Here is a 22,409-nt window from a genome sequence, read left to right on the forward strand (position 1 = left end):
TTCTCACTTGCTCCACCTGTCATGAGTTTACAAATGACCACTGCTTAACAGTTTAACCACAGGCTTTTAATGGGGAAGGCCTCCCTTCCCTTGGAGTTTGTGGCTTTCAGTACACATTCCACCGACTGCAAATGGTGCGGTTTGCAGGTTGGTGATGCGCAAAAGACTTTAATGTGATAGGCCCATCTAAGAAATTAAGTTTGGAGGGACAGTTTGACTCTTCTGGTCTGATAAAAGACAAAAATCAACGACATATACGAAGAGGTTCAGACAAGCTCAAAGAAGTGAAGAGAAACTTCAGTAAAGAAAGAGACGAGATCATCCTGATGAAAAGAGAAGTGAAGGAGGCTCAATCTGTCTTGGAAGCAGAGAAAACAAATCTCTCTCTATCCCCCCATCTGGGAGAGGGTGTCATGTTTCTCCTGCGTGCAGAGGTGGAGCATCTGTCGTCCAAACTCCCTCCTACGGACATGTCAGCCCCTCCTCCCCGTAGAAAGAGAGCTCCCATCAGCAGAGCTCCTGTCTCATCCCCAGTCTGCTCCCAATTACCCCGTTGGCTCCACAGACCAAGGGCCATGCCAACTCATCCCAAGGCCCATTTTAAACAGCTCTCACTTTGCACCCCATCTAAAACTGCCTCTGTCAAAACCAAAAACAACATATTGGGTGCCTTAACAGCTGAGACACCACTAGAGCTCCAGCCAACCTCCAAGAATTTAGTGTTACTGAAGTTCTCAGTACATTTGAACAATGGAGCTTATTGGAGCATCCAGCAGTATTTGAAGCCACTATTTATTTAATGGTGGATTCAGGGTGAGACAATTTTCACAACTATCTGAAAAGTCAATTTGTTACACAGTGACTGACCAGATGTCAAACAGCTGTTTATAATCCTTTAACAATGGTCGGAATGTGATACTACGGATAGAAACACTGAAAGACAGTTGCTCAGCTGGTCACATGCTCAGTCGCTCCAATGTCTCCACTATTTTGGTCCAAACAGAAATGTCTCTGCAACTATTGGATAGATGGCTAAAACATTCCTGCAGATAACCATCTTCCTTGAGGCTATATGACTTTAATGCTCTCCTGACTTTTCCTCTAGCGCAGCCAGTAGATCAAAGTTTTGACGTGTCAAGTGAAATATCTCCACATCTTGATCGACTGCCACACGCAACACTGTCAAAGCACGGCCTCACAGGATATGGACTAAATCTTGTTTCTCTATGCGTGCTGTGTATATATATGTGTGTATATATATATATATATATATATATACACACATATATTGCCTACTTCTGGTTTTATTTCGTATTTTATTCAGTGGATATTCAAGCTATTCTGAAACTTAAAAACATTTTTGTATTTGTCCACTTTCCCTTCCAAAGACAAATCAGTAAACAACCCGCAGAATGAAACAAGACCTTGATCTGCACCTGTGCTTCGAGTGCTTGGTGGATGCAGCAAGTATAAATTATCACTGACAGAGTAAGTAAGGGCATTGACAGGAAAGCTTGTCAAACAAAAGAAGCTATGGAGCTCTTCCTGGCAAAAAGCCTTGCTATTTGGCAGGCAGTGATGAATTTCAATGAATGAAGTAATTTATTAATATCCACAGGAAACATGCCAGGTGATAGACACACACGGATACACACCTTCTTCTGTCTGCTACCATAGCTGTATAGTGTTTCACAGAGTCTTTAAACGTGGGAGGCAGCCACGGCATGTCTTTCACCTCAAACAATACCCATCTCTGCTGTTAAAAACACTCAAAAGGCCTGGATTTTACAGACACAAGAGGCAGTGTCATTTTTACACCATCACTCACAGGGAAAAAAAGACTCCCAATAGTGAACAGTATTTACAGCTATGTGATATTATATTCTGCTGACACACAACGTCGGATTTCCAAGCCTAATTGTAAAACCTTTCCTCTCTGAAACAGGCTCAACCACAGTGAATGCGCTGCAGTGAGCGGACCTATCCTTTCAACAATAACCTGGCTTCTTCAGCACACTAACATTATTCTCTGGGCCCCAGATCAAATTTCTCCTCCAAGCTGCAGTCTCAGAGCTGAGCTCCAGTGTCAAAAATCCTCTGCTCTCTCTCCCTCTCTTTCCTGTTTTTTTTTTCCCCTGTTTCATATTTTAAGGGTTCCACTTGAGAATTCCCACCAGAGCTCCCCCGTCCCATCCCTGCTCCCCTGCATGCCTGTGCAGAAACAGATTTTTATAATTCACCCGCCAATCCTCACGGGAGCCGAACGAGGCGAGAGCTTGGGAAAGTGCTCTTCCGGAGTGTAAACTCCAGAGTCAGAGCCGACGTTTTTGACCTCCACACACCCCTTGACCGACAACTGTGAGCTTGGGCCAAGACCGGCAGTGGATGAAAAAAAAAAAAATTAGTGAAACAGAGAGGGGGTGTTTAGTACCGCTGAAGGAAGCCAAATCAAACCAATGTAAAGATGTGCGTTTCCATCGTCATCTCCACACGAACCTCAGGACAAATTGTACTCAACAAATGGAAAATATCATTTGTAGTTTTAATTTTTAGCAGGTAACAAACTCATCTTTGTTGATGTCTATGTTACTTGCCATAACAAACAACATGTATGTGTGTTGTTCAATTAAGATGCTAATAGTTCCAGTGATTTCTTAAGTTAGCATTATATCAGAAACACTGAAAAATATAACAAGGAGAAACAATGTAGTAAGTGTACATGTACACATTTATACACAAGGCGGAGTAGGTATAATTTAACACTTTTCAGAAGTAAGATTAGATGATCAAAACCATAATTTAACCAGAGACAGACAAAAAGAAAACTACTATTTTCACAGCTATAGAGACTAACAAGGCAGCGTTTAGATAGGATTTGCTATGATCAAAGCTCCTCTGTGTCTGCGGTGCGTCTGGAGTATCTACTCATTAAGTTGTTAGACGCGGATGAACCTCAAGATAAAGTATTGTTTTAATTGTCATTACAGAGCACATCTCTAAATTGACAGGTAAACAACATTCTTCTCATTCTCAGCCATTTGTGTGAGTGGAAGAGGAGAGAAGAAGCCTGGAACTCCTTGAATGATTTGGTTATTGCTGTCACGGGTTTTCCATCGCAAATATAACACACGCACGCATGCTGCACTAAATCCAAGTTACGGAGCATGCAGTAAGCTTTTTCCTATTTTGCTTGGAATGCTCATCTTAACGTGGCAACTTGAGCCGTGCAGCCACATTAGAAATGCACTTTGAACCCAGATAGACACATTCCTGCTCCATCTACAAGCTCTTTTTTTTCAAATCTGATGAAAATGTTTTATATAGTAAATAGTAAACTGCATGTTCGTGTGCAAGTACAGCATGTCAGATGTGTGCGGACATGTGTTTGTATTCATGTGCCTGTAAATGTTCTTGTCTATATTTCTGTGTCTGAGTCAGTCTGTGCCTGTTTTCCTCCCTATGTTTGTGTGTGTTGTGTAGTGTGTGTGTATGTTTGGGTCTGTGCCACACATTGCCAGTGGGCACAGGCTGAAAAGCCACACTTAGCTGGCAACACTAGGGGTCTGGATGGTGCTCATCAGCATTGGTTTCCCATGAGGATTCTCTAAGACCACATCTAACACCCTGTCGTCAAATTGTTGCTGCCACTGCCTATGCCGGTCTCTCTGGAGTGAACCCCGCAAGAGATACACATTCTGTACTGTAGTCTGTGTAAACAACACAGCAGGACAGAGAATCAGCGTGCCATGTCTTGTTAAATGTCCCAATTAGAGTCGCAGCGACCATTTTTCCTCAAGCCATGGTCACATTTCTTTGTAATACACTTAGCAGAGTGTAAAAGCCAGACAGACCAACAGCTTGCAAGCGACACGCTAAGTCTATGTGCATATATTTGTGTGTCTGGGTTGAGGGTGCATAATGAAAACTACATGGCCAGCTGCCAAATGGATAAATGACTCCAGTATCCAGTGTGATGGTATGCATTATCCATGCACGCATGTATGTATGTGTGTTGGTTTGGCTCTTACGAGGGCAGGGTGTCTAAGATGGTATGCATTACCCATGCATTTGTGTATGTGTGCGAGGAAGGGGGGGGTCAGGCATGTTTTTGATCGTGACTAAAACCGTGGCCCATCTACCAACATCACAGACAATGCCCTCCACCATAACTTGGAAACAAGAGAGATTCTTTGACCATCACCGCAGGACACATTCTTTTCGTGTATGTCACTTTGGTAACAACAGCAGCTCTGGGATGGCAGGACATTGGCCCAGTGGGGGCTTTAAGTCGAAGGCCACCCCGCAGAGTGCCTGTCAAAAGCCTGTTCCTATAAGAGGAGGGGTGGACGGGTTGTAACCTCCTAAAACCCTGCTGTCACTTTTCTGAGTAGAAAACAAAGGAGAAGACAGATGTCATTGCCTGGAACTGCTAACACACATGCACAATTACACACGTATACACGGAGACCATGCAAGTGTGCACATACAATTTATGCACACTGTCAGTCCATTAAAACTAGAGAACATAGACTATACACACAGGTTGTAAATGTATACACACCTATTTAACAAGTTTGTAAAAATAAATGTATCTGCATGTACACTAGACATGTAATGGTTAAATTTCTTGTAAATTGAGACCATAGCGTCAGCGTGAAGCTCAACACTGCTTTCCTGGATGAATTTGTACTCTGGTGACTCATACCAATAAATCAAAACTCATTTCTCCACTTAAGTGTTCATCCAAGAAAAAAAAAACAACAAGCTGATTCAGTTGTGAGAGATGACAGACTTGTCACGATACAGGACATCTGGCGTGTGAGTTTTCATAAGTATTTTTTTTTCTTTCTCCATACAAAGCATGCAAACCAATGAAACCACCTCCATTGAGGAGATGTAAGACATAGCGTGTTAAATGTGTTGATAAATCAGAGTGCGTTTACGTTGGTGGGTATGTCATGAGTCACAGAGTGAATACACAGCACTGAGTGAGTGATTATGAGTGTGCCCGCGTTTTGGAGTGAAGATCAGAAAAGAAAGAAAATTAGTCATTCGGCATGAGTTAACTGGAGAAAATGTCCAGAGAAGGAACGAGTGTGTGTCTGACGGTAAAATGATTCACAGAGTGGGAGCTGAGAGAGTGGATATCCTATATGTGATGAAAACAAAGTCACAACTTTTCCACTACAGTGCACGTTGTCTAGCTGTTATTTAGCTGTTATGCAGGCTATTGGCCTTTGACCCTGACTGTGAATGTAAACAACTGACCCAATCTGCCAGACCACTATGATAGTAACACCAGTGCCAGACACAGACAAACACACACACGATGGCTCCACATGACAAGATTGCGACCCACTTATTATAACCTTGCTGACTAGCAGACAGACAGTCCCTGTCTTTTTATCTCCAACTCTATAAACCTTCTCTCCACAGCGCCACAGAGTCAGCCAGTCTCAATTGAATATACTCTCAGCCTTACCCAGTTAAGTAAATAGAACGCCACGACAGAGCGAAACAGGAGACAGAGAGGAGGAATGTTGATTTGTGCTCACTAAAACTCCCACTGACCTGCTTCACTGAAGCTGTTCGTGTATCCCAAAATGAAGTACAGAAAGTTAGAACACCTCAGCTGCTCCTGTTGTCTAGTATATCAGTTCAAATGATCCAGTGCTCCATGTTGCATGGATTTAGTTTTTTGTTTTAATGACTGCCCAGCAGGTAGAAGTACTGTAAAAGGCCTGAGGAAGCCAATGAAATGGTCTTTATTGGCCGACTGATAACCATCTGTAATGGGTCACTGCTTATGGGACATATCAGACATTCCTGCAGCACTGTCATATGATATGCAACGTATGAGAAGCATATCGAACTTAAAGGTACCTTATGGAGTTTCAGACTCCTAAAAAAGTAGGTACCACTCCGTTGGGAACTGATTCTACTCTGACAAAGATCTGCTGGGTTAATCAAACCGTTTGCGTGAGATTTATTCTGTGATGGACAGAAGAGTGATAGTGATGTAGTCATAAACATCATCTCAGCACCATGGAGTTGAATTTGTTCGCAAGGAAATGGCTCTGATTGGCTGTAGGACTATCCAATTGCATGCAGTAGTATTTTTTTCTTTGTACTGGTTGAAATAACAATGAATCCAAATGGCGTCTCACCAGACTCATATTCTAATAAGAACTGGGTCTGGCTCCACCAGGCTACACCACAAGTCAAGGCAGGACATATGACCTCAGAAACTAGCCAAACTACCATTGATTTTCCTTTGACCTTTGTCCAGCAATTCCACAAATCTACATTTGTGGGTAGAAAGGTAATAATACAGTGATTAAGAAAAGAACAAACTGATATTGCAAATTTGGCATTATTGCCAAACAAACTTTCCTAAATGTTTTATGAGGTAGGGAATGCAGTCAAGATGTCTGGTAGGCTGTTAGGCTGCTGAGAAATAAACAAAATTGGATTTGTGTGCAATGAAAATGCCACATGTTGTTGGATTTCTAACTATTAAACATTGTGTTTTTTGTATCTACAAGCACAGATATTACCTTTTTTCACTAAACTACATTTAAACAGCAATTTCTCAGACTGGCCGCTTTATATTTTGGCGGTGGTTTTGTTAATGAAGGGTAATTGCTGGTGTGCTTTTAACCGCTGTTTCCTATAATCATTTGGCAAGCTAACAGTGTGACCAACTCTGTCTGTGTTATAAACAGATAGATATTCATTAAGATCGAGTGAGCTAGTTAAATGAGAAAATTAGTAACTAACTAATGTAAAGACCGCACACTTAATCACTATCATATTTCCAATCACAGCCATCTACTTTGTCAAACTATGGAGACCCGTTAACCCGAGGCATTTTAAACCTGTACACTCTCAGCATGCATGACTTTTTGGAACTACCTGAAGCTGACCTCCTCTGTAATACCATGGAGAGGTTTCCACCCCTGCCTGCCTCCTCACAACAATACAGGCAATGCATGAAGAGGTGCCTTTGTTCACTGTGAAGAATGCTCATCTCACTTATCCTTTCCTCTCTCTCTCTCTCTCTCTCTCAACAAGCCAGTTTGGAATGTGATGGTGTAGCATGCGCTCTCACCGCTATCCAATTTGTCGCCAGATGATCTAATTACACATTGATTTCATTTAATACATGATATGTGTGGCACAGAAGAGCCTCACTGAGTTGCAGCTGTAAAGAACTTGGATCAGACAGTTTGTGACTGACCGCATGAGCAAGACTCTGCATACTTTAACTGCATGAGATGCAGCCTAAATAAACACATCCTGACATCTACCATCCATATAGGTTTAAATAACCACTGGTCATGCATGTAGACAAAATCATGCACAAGCTTAAACATTTAGAATGCAGAGATGTGAGATAGCTTAATTCATTGTTATTAATTATCAAAATGAATTACTATGTGTACTATGTATAGGAAAAGTTTGCACTCGATTTGTTTTTGAGAAAATGAAAATTAAACAGGAACACACAAATAAAACACAGGGACACTCTACCTTTCTGAGCTGGGTGAGCCCTGATGAAGTGCTCTTGGAGTAGTTCCTCATTTTGCGAAACCTGACCCCGCAGAAGACAGCATCCACTTGCATGGTTCCTTTACCTCCAGAGTAGTTTGGCTTCCCTCCTCTCACTCTCTCTTCCTCGGTCTGTACCCCCTCTAGCCCTGCCTCTGATTTGTCTCACTTTGCATCGCTCCTGCTAGTAACTCCCACGTCCACAGAGGAACCACAGGGTACAGCTCCGAACACACAGACACACAAAAAAAAAGAAGTTTGAAAAAGGCACAAAGTCAGGGATATCCCTCCTCTGGTCCAGCCTCCAGGCTAAAATGTTTAGAGCTCCTTCTCCACTCCTATCTCTCACTGACTCCTTCTCTTTCTCTCTCCCCTTCTCAAACTTTTCCCACCCCTCCTTCCCTCTAGCCACCCCCCTAGCCCTTCTCCCTCCCCTCCTCCTCCTCTCTCTCTCCTCCCTCTCCATTTTCCATCATCACCCACATCCCCTCCCACCCCCCTAAACCCCCCACTGCTGAACTAATCTGCAGCTGGCCGGGCGATTGGAGCCCTAGTTGCTAGGGAAACCGAGTGTCCTGCTCAGGAAAAAAATGGAGGAATGGAGCAGGAAGGGGCAAAGCTGAGCACAACTGAATACATAAATAAAAGCCTCCTCCGGGAGCCAATTAAAGAAGCCCAAGGGCCACTCATCAAATCTCAATAAGGGCACAACATGTTCATCTATTTTATCTCTTTGAGATACTGTTTACAAATTCACATGTGCCAAAAAGAAGCGGCAAAAACAACAACAAGTAGTGCCGAAGGACAAGGAGCCTGTGTGGTGACAGTTAGATGGACAAAGGTTTGGCAGTGTCTGAGTTGATTTCTACTGACCTCTCCACAGTCAGTCAGAAAAATACAAACGAAGGAGTCCAGCTCACCACCAGGCCCAGGGCTGCAAAACAACTCAATGGACCTGTGGAAAAAGAGGGAAAAGAAAGTGAGAGAGCAGGAAACAAGATTGGACATGCATACTGATGACCACCGTGATTAACAATTAACCTGTTCAACCCCACAGGCCCTCCTTCGTGAGTTTGTTGTTTGCAAACATGACATTTCCATTTGATGTATGAGTTAACTTACTAAAGTGACATCTAAAGTATTTCATCAAGTGCTCACCACTGCTCTACAGTAACTTCACTGGGGCAACGAGATGTACCGTACAAGAAAACTAGCGATGAAATGATTAATCTATTAACTACCAACTATTTGTTTGACTGATTATTGTGTTTAAGACTTTTAGGCAAAAACAAAAGCACTTCCTGTAGTTTAGACTTGCCAGACAGTTTTCATTACATCAGATTTGCTCATACATAGCAAATTAAATTTAAAGAAAATCCTAAGTGATTTGACTGGTCGAGTGTGAGTTATATCATTTTATAAACAGCAGTTATTGGCCTCAATAATGAGTAGTTATTGAGGCCATAGTTTATGACAGAGAGTTTTGACAAGCTATATAAACTGTTTGTTTAGGGTAATTCCCTTATATTTTATTGATTGTGGATTCTCCTTTGTGTTGATGTTGTCCAGGATGGTTGAAAATGCCTGACTCTCTCGAGTAAAGGGATTTGAAAACAACGTGGTTAAGTGTTTTGATTTCACTCGGTTTCAGAACTGTAAAACAACTCATGCAACGGCTGCATTCCTGTAGTCGTCTCACTGAGCTGCCTTCATAAAGCGTCTAACAGCCTCACCTCAGCAGAGCAACTATCCTGCTGACCTCTGGGCCTCAACCCTGACCTCTCTTTTGAAATGCAAGGGAGAGATCTAAAAAGCCTGGCTTGTCCATCAATAGCTGTGGGGGGAACAGGGTGGGAGGCGGAGGCTAGCAACATCTGTTTGGCGTTTATCCCACCTTATTGTGTTGCTGAATCCTCTAACAGGCCTTCAGCTGGGATCCTGGGAGCCTACTGAGCCCACTGTCCAGGGGACTCGCACCGTGACTGGGAACACGATGCAAACATGTTCTCAGTCCTTGATGGTGCATAGTTTGCAAGAACTCTGCTTTACGCAGAGGAAATGATACTGAAATTACACCCTGGGTGTGTTTTGTTCCCTGCATCCTTCTTTCCTTTGTGACCATCAGACTGGTTTCCTAACCATACTAATTCTACAGGAAAATAATAAATCAGCTCTAAAGTAGTCTCTCAGGACCTCGGCTCAAAACACAGAGTACCCTACGAGAAAGTTTAATGCTGCCTCCATTAATGTCCTGACCACATACTGTTAACTCTGCTCTGCATACTGGTGTAAGCAACTGATCAGCGGTTAGTTACTTTTCCTTCTTTGTTTCGTTTAACCTGTTAAAGCTGAAACTATTAGTTAAATAAGGAATCAGTCAACAGACATAAAACTGATAGACAACGCTTAAGACCATTTATAGATTGTTTAAGTCTCTTTCAGCAAAAGTGCCAAACATTTCTTTGATTACAGCTTCTGAGGTGAGAAGATGAGCAGCCCTTTCTTTATTTTCTTTTCAGCGTACTGAATAGCTTTGGGTTCTTAATGTTGGTTAGATAAAACATTCATTTCCAAGATGCCGCATTGGGCTTTTGGATCGATATTTTATAGATCAACAATTCCATCAGTAATTTATGAAAATAATGGTCAGAAGTGATAAGGAAAGGAGTCATTTGTCCATGTCGGGGAACAGACAGTGCAGGTGCTACTTCCCATTAATGCTTCTCAACTTCCTGAAAAGCCTCAGATAAGTGTCTTAAAACACACACGCTTACAACGCCATTGCTTGTCACCTATTCCTCTTTCTTTCTAGCGTAACTTCTTCATTTTGTTTAACCATTGTTTAACCCTCTTTAACAGAAGAAGATGACAAAGTTTGCAGGAACATAAAAACAATAAAACACAAAGCAGTGAGACCAGAAATCAAAAGAGGAGCGTTGAAGAGATGAGAGAGTCTATACAAAGTCTAGGCTGCACATCATTCCAACATCAAGGGCTGTAGTAAACCAGACTCTTTTCTCCTGCCTCACTCACAGGTCATGCATTTAAGAGAAGCAATTTCTTGGATTGAAGGTTGTAGATTTTTAGTGCAAATACAAACTGAAGAGCTCATACAATTAGGGAACCTGTCTGAAATGGTCTCATTATCATGTGTCAGTCCTGCATCCTGTGCACAAGTGAAGACCAGACAGCCAGACTGCATGGTGCACTGTAGCCTATACTTCTGCTACTACTACTATAAACTACAGGTTACCTTGTTATGGCAGATAAAAGCAGGAAAACAATAAACCAGCAAATCTACGGTGTTGTCTTCCCTTCACATGGAGGTCCTCGGTGGACAGAGCTACTGATCATAGTAGCGCCACATGTGCTTTCCTGCTATTAGTCTAACATCTACTATAAAAATGGGCCATATCTAAACAACAGTCTCACTTATCGATATTTGCATTATTCTTATGTCATCTTCATTCACTTGTTTCCTTCTGGTAGGAGAAGACCATAGACTGTATAAAGATTTATTTTATTTATTTATATTTAGATATTCATAGAGACTATGAGCGGGACAGACAAACTGAGCGGGTACCTAGAACAACGTGTAAAATGTCTCCATCTGTGGACAAGTGGACGTCTCTGCAGTGAGTTGGACGAGCGTTTATTACTACCAATAATTATATCAATAGGAGTTTATTTTTGTATTTAATAGTTGCACAGGTTTGACACATACCTTGTAGCGAGACTAAAGTTCGCGTGCTCCCGTCAGTTGGTAATTAAATCCGTTGTTTAGCTTGAGAAAAAAAAGTTAGCATTTCTTCTATTTTTGAACAAACACGCGAAAAAACAATTACAAATACTCGCGTAATGAAAAGGCGCACGTGCGAAAGCACTAAGACGCATTTATATGAATCTGAATCCAACGTTAAAGTATGTTTTGTGTGTTTTTATAATTAATGATACAACGCGCTCCTTTAAGACGTAACCACGTGACCTCGTCGGCTACTCGTCATACCCGGAAGCGGGCTGTCATTGCAGTGTTTTCATGGATGTTATGTGTTTTCAATGGAAAGTGATGCTAATTTTTGGCTGGTACAGTAACACCAGCTGAACCATGAAGTCACTCGTTTGTCCACACTAGTAAATTAAGCAATGGAGTTTGTTCTCGTTCACAGGGATTTACAGTAACTGCCAATGTACGTACGGTAAGGTAACGCACCACATTTGAAGAAAGTAGCTAACTATTTTTGTAGCTTAACGTAGCCTTAATCCAGTTTTGCTCTTTCTTTCAAGGTGGACTACCGCCGAACACTCGCGGATGTTCACATGGAGAGCTCGGATTGTACCGAGTTTGAAGTCTTCTTTTATTAATGTTTTAGCTTAAGGTGGTTTCGCAGTACAACCACATGTGGACCAGTTGACCTCCTGGACTGAGTTACAACCGCCTGGCATGAATACCGTGATGGCCTTTGGAGCGAGGGGGCTCCTCCTCAACCTGCGATACTCTTTCCAGAAAGCAGGCTCCATTGCCCGGATCAGACTCATCCAGAACTCCAGGGCGTGTTTCAGTAAAAGAGGGCAGATTTTAACCCACATCCCCAAAGTCACACTGCTTTGCTGGGGTGCAGCCAGTGCCTCGTCGTGTGCAGCCAGATGCCAGGAAGCAACTCTTCAATCAAAGGCTCCTGTCAGAAAGTCTCTAGCCAAAGTCCAAGTGCACAATGTGATATTTTTTCTCCGCCTCAGCCTCCGTGCATTGATTCTGCTCCTCAAGTTTGGTCCCCTTCTTCTCCTTTCCCCCTTGGCTCTGGTGTCTACCAGCTGGGCGTCTCGCTGGTTGGACGCTCTCCTGTGGGTGACCGAGACTTCTGGTCCCACTTTTATAAAGCTGGGGCAGTGGGCCAGCACCAGGCGAGACATCTTCTCCCAAGCGTTTTGCGAACGCTTCTCCAGGCTCCACGTCAAGGTGCGACCTCACTCCTGGTCCCACACCAAGCAGTGTCTGCGGAGGGCTTTCGGGGAAAACTGGAGAAGGTTTTTGGTGTTCGAGACCAAAGAGCCGGTGGGTTCGGGATGCGTTGCCCAGGTGTACCGAGGCTGGGCCAGGGTGGACCAGGTGGAGGATCCAGCCTTCCAGTCGCTGGTTGAGGAAATGGAGAAAGAAGACTTGCTGGAAGCCTGGGAGATCCCTGGTCTGGGATCCGTAAAGAACGCTCTGCGCCAGCTCTGGAGCAAGGAGGACGAGGGCTATGATGAGCGGTACCAGCCTGAGGAGAGCAGCATGGAGAAGGAGCGCCTCATACCTGTGGCTATCAAGGTGAGCCTCTCAATAGCAATATACCTCATTTATCAAAGATCACATTGTCTCCACAAGTTCTCTTACATGCTGCAGCTGATGTTTATAAATTGCTTCTGGTGTATTTCAGGTGCTCCATCCAGGCATCCGGAGGCAGGTGGAGATCGATCTGCTGCTTATGAAAGCTGGCAGTTGGCTTCTGCAGTGCCTGCCCGGACTCAAATGGCTCAGTATGTGTGAGATAGTGGAGGAGTTTGAGAAGCTCATGACCAAACAGGTACAGGAAGAATCACTCTATCTAAATTTCTGTAAGCCGTTTGACTAAATATTTTATTTGTTAAATTAGGAGCAGGAGCTGGTTGATCTTTATCACACAAAATAGTGTTATAAGCATTTCGTATATTAATATATATCAGGTTTCGGGAACATCTGAAACAAAAATGTTTTAGTTATGACTCTTCATACATATTAAATATCACATTACAGTTCCAGCATAAACATGGAAAAGGATCTGGAAATCCCTACTAATTTCAGTGAACTGACTGTACATTTATTACAGATTGATCTCCACTTTGAAGCCAAGAACATCGACCGTTTCCGAGAGAATTTCCGCGATGTGGATTATGTCAAATTCCCAACTCCGTTACGACCCTTTGTCACCAGGTCCATCTTAGTGGAAACGTTTGAAGTGAGTTTTGAGGATTGACTCTTGGAAGAACTGTCAAGAATGAGAATGAGACATACCTCGATACTCCAGGAGCCACCAATGTTTTTCAGATAATGTTCAACCTTTTTTTATTTTCAGGAGAGCGAGCCTATTTCTAAATACCTGAGCTCTGAGATTCCTCTGGAGGTGAAGCAGAGAATAGCCAGGATGGGGGTAGACACCCTGCTGAAAATGGTGAGATAGCCGACAGTAATCACTATCATCATATGTTATTTCATAACTTTCTGCATTTACATTCATGACTGTTCTGTGAAAGAGAGTAGGGATTGATTATATACTTTTGAAGACGTGTCTGTTTAACTGAATGTTATCGCATGATTCGATGTATTTTTTTCCGACTTCCTAACATGATCTACATGTATCCATCCAGGTGTTTGTAGATAACTTTGTCCACGGGGATCTGCATCCTGGCAACATTCTCGTCCAGTGTCGGGGGCCAGTCACTGGTTCCAGTGAAGGAGCTGGTATCACGGGGGAGCACCAAGGGAAAACAACCCTCACTGACTTATGGGACACCGTGGTGGTCAGTGTCAGACCAGAGCCGTGTCCTCTCCAGCTGGTGCTGCTGGACGCTGGCATTGTAGCCCACCTCAGCGACCACGACCTTGCCAACTTCAAGGCTGTCTTCACAGCTGTGGTGCTGCGTCAGGTACTGAGGGGAAGGGTCACGCACAGTTGAACTACGGTGGAATGATGATTTGGATCAAAAGACTTATTTATGCAGAGGGCAGGGATTCTGTTCTGTATTCATTACATTGTTTGTAGCATTTTTATTTTGCTTATTAAGCCGAATCTGCAGAATAAGTAAAGCTTTTAACTTTACTGGTACATTATTTACCTCTGATATATATGTAGTGGAAAGGAAGCAGAAAGTAGCAAGACTTTGACATTTTAGGTACCTGTGTCATTAACCCTCTGAATTTCACTGTGGCTTTGATTGTCTTTTTCAGGGCGAGCGAGTTGCAGAGTTGATTTTGAATCATGCTCGAGCCAACGAGTGTCAAGATGTGCCTCGGTTTAAGAAGGAGATGGCCGAGCTGGTGGATCATGCCCTCAGCAACACCCTCTCTCTGGGAAAGGTACAAAATGACATTTGTGCTAATATTTTCCAGTTTGTCATGGCTGCAGTAATGGGGCTGAATATTATGCTGTAACATTCAGGTGTAGAGGACATTAGAAAATCATTACACTAGTTGTCCTCCTCATGAGCTTAATATTATAATATGGTTTGATGTGCGTTTTCCTGTCTTGTTCTGGTCATGTTGTTCCTGCGTGTCTTATTATGACTTCATCAGGATTATTTCCTGTTCCCACTGTCTCTGTGAATGATGACAATGTAATACTCATTCTTTTGGTAGTTTATAGTTCATTGTAAATGTCCAATCAGAAAGCCTCCAATGCAGTGATGCATAGATATGTAATAAAAGCCATAAAAGGTTTGGGTTTAAAGTAGAAAACGAACACAAACCACAAGTGTAACAGTAAACTTTAGAAAATAAGCACCTGTTTTACTTTTTGTTGTACAGATCCAAGTGGCTGATTTGCTCTCCAGAGTTTTTGGTCTCCTCATCAAACACAAGGTAAAATATCACCACTTCTGACTAAGCCATCACTGTTGCTGTGGCCGTTACCAGTTTATCTCAGTCATTCCTGTAGCTGTGTGTTGTCAGATTAAGCTTGAAGAAGTTTAAAGTCAGTGAAATACAGGAGATGACATTTTTTTCCTTCATGTTGCTTTTTAGCAACGTCTTTTCGAACAGTATGGCTTGAAGTGATTCAAGAATATACTGTAGATTTCATTGTTGCAAAGCATTACTACTTCAGTGTTTTTATGTGTGACATCATCAACTAGTCGACTTTAAAAAATCAGAAGTCATTCAGCCCCTAGTGTGAAGCGGTACCAGACTGAACGGGGTTGCTCACTGATGTTGTTACCGTTTGTTTCTGTAGGTGAAGCTGGAGAGTAATTTCGCCTCCATTGTGTTTGCCATCATGGTGCTGGAGGGTCTGGGCAGGTCACTCGATCCCAACTTGGACATCCTGGAACTGGCCAAACCCTTGCTGCTAAAGAACTGTGCCTCAATGATCTGAGATACACACAGCAACACAAACACACACATAACTGAAGCACAATAGGTACACAAACATGTACATGTACTGTATATATAGTCCTATGTAGTACATCTATGGATACAGATGTATATGTGTATACGTGCTCCTGATACCGTGATGATTGGTTAATTCCTCTGTGCATCATGAGATCAGAGTCTCCACATTTCAGCAGCCATAAATACCTCATTACATTTTTATATCCGCGTTTCTTTTCCTTTGCGCGCTCTTGAACTATTTCATGTTCCATCTGAAGTGCGAGCATTTCACACGCTGAAATCCGCTCCTAGTCTCCCTCAGCTGAGCTTAATGAATGAATACATGCGCTTTACACGGAGCACCCCTTTTAGTCCATTGAGTTAATAGATGAGTCAGACGCACAGATGGCTTCAGAGGCCGTTTGTAGTGATTAAAGATATAAAACGAAACACTGCTTGAATCCCTAGAAGCTACTCGAAAGTGTATTTTAATGACTAATACTGATCTCAGGATCTCTTTTATGGCATTTTAGGAACTGTCTTGTTTGCTTTAGTTTTAATCACAATGTACTGTAACTTTTGTTCTCACACACTACATTGACAAGGTGAAGCCTTTCTCCACTGACCTTTAACGTTCCATTGAAGTAGTGGGAACACTCAGAAAATGATGCATATAAATAAAAGAGGGAATCAATGTTAATTTGTCTTTTTCTTTCCTTTGCTGCCTCTAGTCACTAGTTGTATGTTATCTAACCCTTTTAAGTTAGACTGTCACGACTTTGGAGAAAATTCACTACATCAAGAGCACAGAAACCATTAATTTACAATTTTATTAAATCTGTCAATGAAAAACACAGACAAGACGCGATTCTGTCAATGTCGTCAGGAAGAACAGTCAGCATGGCTGAAAGAGTGAGATCAGGAGGTTTTGGTGCAAAAAAAAAAAAAGAAAAAAAGAACTCATCACATACCCTTTATTGCAAAACTGTTGATTTTTTTTTTTTTTTCCATCACCGTCAAGAGCCCAGACAGAGCAGCACTGTTCAAGTAAGGAGGGAGGGGAGAGGTGACAACTGTGTAAAAAAATCTTTCAATAATAATAATAATTAATAATTAATTATAATAGTAATGACAAAAGAAATAAAAACATCTCTAATAGACAAACACAATCACCTCAGTATAAGACGAGATTCTGTCACGGTCACAACAACCAGAGAAAAGTTGTTTTCTTTTTTTTTTCCTAGTTTTTTAATGAATTAAATAGTTTTTAAAAATATCTCACCATTTACTTATAGTCATCTTTTTTTCATTTATTGCGAAAAATAGGCAACTGGACTAACTGTGATGATGCGAGTTTTTTTTGTGTGTGTGTGTGTGTGTGTCTGTGTGTAATGTGACAGAGAAATAGAGATCTAGTGGAGATATAGTGGAACGTCTTGGAGCGTTGGCACCCAGAGCAGCAGCAGTGTGTGGCGATGCAGGACTCTCACCCGGCCACCAGGTGGCATAGTTCGGTCTGAGCATTCCTCCAGGGTCGAGCTACGGCTGCCCACCCTGCCCCCACTATATCGGAGGAAGTCAACTTCTGCCAGCCTCTATTGTGTATTTTTTTTTTTATTATTTTATTTCTTTTTTTTTGGAATGATGCTTGTGTGTTGAATCTTTGTCCACGGTCACTTATCTGCGTTGCCAAATCTCAGTTCTATGTACAAAGGTTTCAAATCCCTGAAGGACATCTACAAAGACAAGTGCAACCTCCGTGTGACCATCCCCTTTGTGGAGAAGCTCAGGGATAAAAGGGTTCCTCTATAGGGCAAAAGGAAGGGAATAGTACCAATCAAATCAGGTAAACGTGCCACAGTAGGAATCAACAGAAGTGTTCAAGGGAATAAAATTCAGGAATGACGGCAGAGGATTAAGACTTAGGAATGTCTAAACATGAAGGAGAAAGGTACTGTAAAATAGTTATCTTCATCAGAGCGGGGTGGGGGTTTTGGGGGGCACCAAAATATCCTAATTCTAACATAAAGTCCAGGAGATGTGATGAAGCGGGAAAGAAACCAGCGTATCGTAAACAAAACAAAGCATCCATTGTCCGTTTGTTGTATCCCTTCATGCTGATCCGTCAGTCTCTCCATGCACTTCAAAAATAGTCTTTAAAGACCCAGCAGTCCTCCTCCATGTTAAACTGATTTTTGTTTGTTTGTCTTTGCTCGTCCCGCACTTTTTCTGCCTGTCTGTGTTAGAATGGCAACTGTCAGTGTGGTGCCCCCTGGAGGACTGGCTGCCCTCCAGGTCTCTGTGGTGGCTCCCGGGTAGGAGCACGCAGCTCGTTGATGAGAAAGGTGTGTTTTCTGTTCAGGTTCGTGGAAGAAATCAGGGCGTAAACTTTAAGTCTGATGTGAGAACTTCTTCCAGGGTCAGGAAAGGAAGCTGGGCTGGAAGGTGGGCTGGAAAGGGAAGGCAGATCTAGAGCACAGGCACATACGCTCATTCTCACACCCTGTAAAGCACACACTCATCTGTCTTTGAGGCCCTCGCTATGTAAAGATCATGGCAGATGGGAGTTCTGGGTCGTCAGAACTGCAACAAGGCTACTCGTTGACTTTTCGATCACTGAAAAGGGTCCATGAGTCCAGTCTGGTGGTCCATGACTGGAACCACATGAGCTGAACCGAGGAAGAGACAGATAGGTGGATGCAAGGGACAGGCTGACACCTTGACAGCAGAAGAGAAGAAGAAAGCCTGACTTCTCCCTCTTACGACGTGGGCAGCATCCATCCTCAGATGGTCCGATTTCTTTTTGGGAGACGTTCAGGAAGACACACCTGCTTTGTTGTCTTATCTCCACAAGCTTGTCTTTACATTCCTTCTGGGGAAAGATGTGTGCGACTTTAGACTAGTCAGGTAAGCATGTTATGGATGTGTGAGATAGAACACGAAGGAAGCCTTTCTCATCTTCTCTGACTGTCTGTCTCCAGCTTCTCTCCACATTGTGGTTCCACAGGCTGCCACCAATGGGATGATGGTTGGGCTAACTGTTGGGGAGGGGGCAAAAGGAGGAGGAGGAGGAGGAGGAGGAGGGCTTTTGATCAGAGTTTGTGGCTATGAGCTGAGCCAGGGGTGGTTGAGGCATTCGCCGGCCGAGGCCCTCTTCTCGGGGACCATCTCCAGCATGGGCAGGAGGAAGTGAGTGAAATGGCCGGCGTCTTCGTGTGACCAGCCGTACTTCTCCACCAGCACGTCGAACAGGGACCACGGCTTCAGCTTGGTAATGTGCCGCAGCTCGCCTGTAGTGGGCCACACGGAGCAGAGTCAGTGATGACAGAGGAGGATGTGAGGAGAACAAAAAGCAACGTTTAAAGGATGTATCTACACAAATTACAAAAAATATTTAATGGAAAAATAAGACTGATGGTATTCAGTTTCCTCTAGTGTTCAACAGATCCCAGCAACACAACTATAACAGCGATGAATGGATTCTAACAAATATTGTCTGTGAGGCCAAAGCCAGGAATGGTTTAATCCTTTGAGCTTTGGAGTTTCATTACTGTCCAAACACTATTTAAAGACATACACCGATCAGACATTATGACCACTCTCCTAATATTGTGTAAATCTCTCTTGTGCCTCCAAAACAGTTCTGACTCATCAGAGAATGGACATGGGCCTTCTGAGGGCGTCCTGTGGTGTGTGTCTGTGTCAGGATGCATCCTGCTGGGGATGGCTGCTGTCATTACTATGGGGTGGGGGTGCCTGGTCTTGTCTAGGTGGGTGGTACATGTCTAAGTAACATCCACATTCATCATGCTGCTGCCATACATACTCAACAGAGCACATAATATGTATCAATCCACTGCTGAGAATTAGTATACTCTTTACTCCAGTTTGAGGACCATTGGTTGGAAAATGCAGAAGCCATCTGATTTTAAAGAGTCACTTCTTCATACGTCAGAGAGTGCAGAAAGAATGAACTGTTGTATAGTGGTATTGTTTTTTTTTTGGTCTTTACATGGGATTTGTTAGTAACCAGAGGAATATAGAACATCACCAGTCTTACCTCCTAACTCTAGAGTCACCTGGCCATGCAGATAGAGTGGTTTTAGTCTCTGAGAAAACTGCTTCCACGTCTGGACGGTGGAGTTTAACAACAATTAAGTCGTGGTGCCAGAGCATTGGAAGCAGCAACATCTCTTTCCAAAACAACTCAGAGAAAAAAAAAATGTACAGGCGGATAAATCGGTGCGCAGACGGCTCATTTACTTCACGGAGAGAGGAGCCATGTGTCATCATTTATGACGCGAATGCATCATTAATAGCATAATGACCGCATTTCCATCACCACTGTGTGATCGGTTGAGCATTTGTAAACTAACATAGTGATTGTTGTTGCCGTGCATATTAGAACAGAAGCGAGAATGTCGGCTAATGTAAGACAGATCTGGTTTCTTCCATAGTTGCTTTGAAAGCTATTAGTAGTCATTGTTCAGGTCTCGATTCAGCGACCTCTACTCCTGAGATTTATTTTTTATTTTTTTTAGAAAAAGATGTTGCTGAATTTGTTCAACTGTTTTATGCACACAAGTAAACATCTACAGAAATGTCTCAGAATCTCTCCAAACCTCCTCCATCGGTGAAACCGGCCATTTAATTAAATGCTACGCTAGGCCGTGATTATGCAGACTGCAGCCGAACAGCAGCTGATTTCACTAATTACTTCACCTCTCCGTGTTCGAGGGTTTGCTAATCAGTGAGGGGCTGTAACCACCGAGTAAAAAAAAAAAACCTGCGGAGCCATGGCTGAAAACCGACAAGAACAGAGGGCAAGAGATGGATAGAGATAGACAGAGGGATAGAGAGGTGATGGAACGAGACAAGGAGAGGAAGGTGTTCATTACTGAAGAGAGGAGGAAAACGGTTGGCTGGGTGCACCAGTCTGACAGAGAAGAAAGAAAGAAAGTGTGAGAGAATGATTAATGATGGGAGCGATCAAGACCAAAGGTCCAGTGCAAACCACCGCTGCCATGGTAACCTCGCTTTCGTCTGCACCGACTGGAGAGCACAGGATGGGGGGGCTGCAAACCATTTATCAAGAATTCCCTTAGATTGTACGGAGATTCACTCATGGAGATGTTGCTGTGTCGTGATTTCTGACAGCACCATTTTAGTGTATAGCTGTATGTTGCGCTAACATTAGCCACAAATTGCTGTATCAGCTTTGTGTCTTCAAGCTGAGCGAATGTTTCCAGGTGTTACGTTGCCAATCAGTGTATCTGCCGTCCCCAAAGCTCAATAAACAGCAGCGTGCACGAAGGCAACAAGGCGACAAGGCCGTTTGTCTGCACTGCACGGCCAAAGTCTTCCGGGCGGGACGGCAGAAGCCCGGAGAGACACAGTGAGACAGTCAGACCAGATTAACACCAAGAGATAAAAGAGAGAACATTGAGACATCAAGTGCAGGCTCAGACCTCAGACAGAGACAACATCAAAGGCAGAATATTCAGGTCTCATGACACATTATGAAGAATATATGAGCAGAAAGGAAAGGAGATCGAGAGAAACTAAAAAGAGAATAGCTGAGAGGGTGCAAGGGTTATCAGCTGTACCAAACACAGATCCATGCACTTACCGGGCTCATAGATGAGCAGACTCAGAGAGCTATGACACACTAAGGGGGGGCCTCAGGCATGTAGAGGACGGGAATGTGACTTAACTAGTATTGTTTCTGTTATTTTTCAGCTTACCACAAAACTGGACGTGATTAAAATAAATTTTAATAACAATAAAAAACTGGTTTCTTTTCCAAAATCACAGTTAAAGCAAATAAGACGAAATAAAACTCTTCTAACAACTTATGTTGTAATTAATTTAGTTTTTAATTACAATTTGCTTACATTAATTCATTTGAAAAAATTAGTGAAATTATACTTTTCTATGACGCATGTTCATGTTGAATAAATTATCATCATATTATCATTAATTTTGGTAAATGAGATGTTGAATCATCAACTAGCCCCACGACTAATTATTCATTTCATTGTGAATTGACAACTTACCTGAGGCTATCTGGACCATAACGCAGAATAATGAGTGGACATTTTACTACACAACAAACACTAATACAGGTTATTTTTTTTTTTTTTCACCATTCTTGATCTCTTTTTATACTACAGCCAGCTATCCCTCAAGATGAGGCCAACCAGCCGCCATCCACGGTGTCGTTTACCTTTCTTGGAGAAAAACTCTCGGCTGTACTTCCCGGCAGCGACCACTTTGCGTGGGACCTTCCCAAGGAGCTCCATGATCAGAGCGATGTGGTCTGCCCACCACCACATACATCACAAAAGGAACAGGCACGGTTCAGCATTACGGCATGCACACACATCAACACGCACATACACAGGCTGAACGGCGCTGACACACACTGCTGCCTTAGGGTACTGCATGGACACACTCAGACCGATGCGGAGGGGAATGGATGAGATTGTTCTCACATCCAACTCTTAATCAATAGATCCAAACATTTTAAATGGTCTGCTAGTGTCCATTACTGTGCCTCTTAGACATCTGTGTGTCTCAGTCCCAACAGCTCCCTCGTCAGCGCTACCTCTTCTGTTGAAGAACTCCCGGGAATATTTTCCGGAGAGCGCAAAGTGCCTCGGAATACAGCCCAGCAGCTCTATGATGTGGGCTATGTGGTCTATGGAGGAGAGAGGAGGGTGGGACGGAGGAAAGGACGGGGACGGGGGGGGGGGGG

The 22,409-nt window shown here is 43.0% G+C and overlaps 3 protein-coding genes across 8 annotated transcripts in view; 1 reads left to right on the top strand and 2 right to left on the bottom strand.

The window, feature by feature from the left end:
- LOC311495912 (DENN domain-containing protein 2A) overlaps positions 1–7,824 on the bottom strand; it is a 30,408-nt gene extending 22,584 nt beyond the window's left edge. For both annotated transcript variants that reach the window (XM_084555567.1, XM_084555566.1), the window contains exon 1: positions 7,534–7,824. The gene's annotated coding sequence lies outside the window, so the exon portion shown is untranslated. The remainder of the gene's footprint in view (positions 1–7,533) is intronic.
- A 3,763-nt stretch (positions 7,825–11,587) lies between these two features.
- Positions 11,588–16,611, top strand: adck2 (aarF domain containing kinase 2). Of its 3 annotated transcripts, none has more exons than XM_084556015.1 (9): positions 11,588–11,747; positions 11,836–12,859; positions 12,969–13,115; positions 13,398–13,526; positions 13,644–13,739; positions 13,936–14,214; positions 14,516–14,644; positions 15,092–15,145; positions 15,516–16,611. In XM_084556015.1, exons 2-9 carry the CDS (start codon positions 11,993–11,995, stop codon positions 15,654–15,656), a joined length of 1,842 nt encoding a protein of 613 aa, XP_084412141.1. In that variant the 5' UTR covers positions 11,588–11,747; positions 11,836–11,992; the 3' UTR covers positions 15,657–16,611. The 3 variants fall into 3 exon arrangements, with proteins under 3 accessions (XP_084412141.1, XP_084412143.1, XP_084412142.1); XM_084556017.1 differs by having other exon boundaries at positions 11,588–11,738; XM_084556016.1 differs by having other exon boundaries at positions 11,588–12,859.
- The window catches only part of srpk2 (SRSF protein kinase 2), a 62,993-nt gene continuing 57,047 nt past the window's right edge, over positions 16,464–22,409 (bottom strand). For 2 of the 3 annotated variants that reach the window (XR_014699346.1, XR_014699347.1), the window contains 2 exons: positions 21,879–22,352; positions 18,886–18,942 (listed from right to left, as the gene is read on the bottom strand). Coding sequence is in view for 1 of the 3 variants with exons in the window: in XM_084556014.1 (XP_084412140.1) it covers positions 18,758–18,942; positions 21,879–21,971 (278 nt within the window). In the remaining 2 variants the exon portion in view is untranslated. Of the gene's footprint in view, positions 18,943–21,878; positions 22,353–22,409 lie in introns of all 3 variants that reach the window. The other variant, XM_084556014.1, reaches the window with a different exon arrangement.

Source organism: Chelon labrosus (genome assembly GCF_963514085.1).
Source record: "Chelon labrosus genome assembly, chromosome: 11".
In the NCBI taxonomy this organism is placed as follows: Eukaryota; Metazoa; Chordata; class Actinopteri; order Mugiliformes; family Mugilidae; genus Chelon; species Chelon labrosus.

Excerpts from the sequence above, each read along its gene's own strand:
- adck2 (XM_084556016.1), top strand. The coding sequence starts at position 11,993 with ATGAATACCGTGATGGCCTTTGGAGCGAGGGGGCTCCTCCTCAACCTG. Across the intron at positions 13,527-13,643 it reads TCTTAGTGGAAACGTTTGAA|GAGAGCGAGCCTATTTCTAA; the intron begins GTGAGTTTTGAG and ends TTTTATTTTCAG. Across the intron at positions 13,740-13,935 it reads TAGACACCCTGCTGAAAATG|GTGTTTGTAGATAACTTTGT; the intron begins GTGAGATAGCCG and ends GTATCCATCCAG.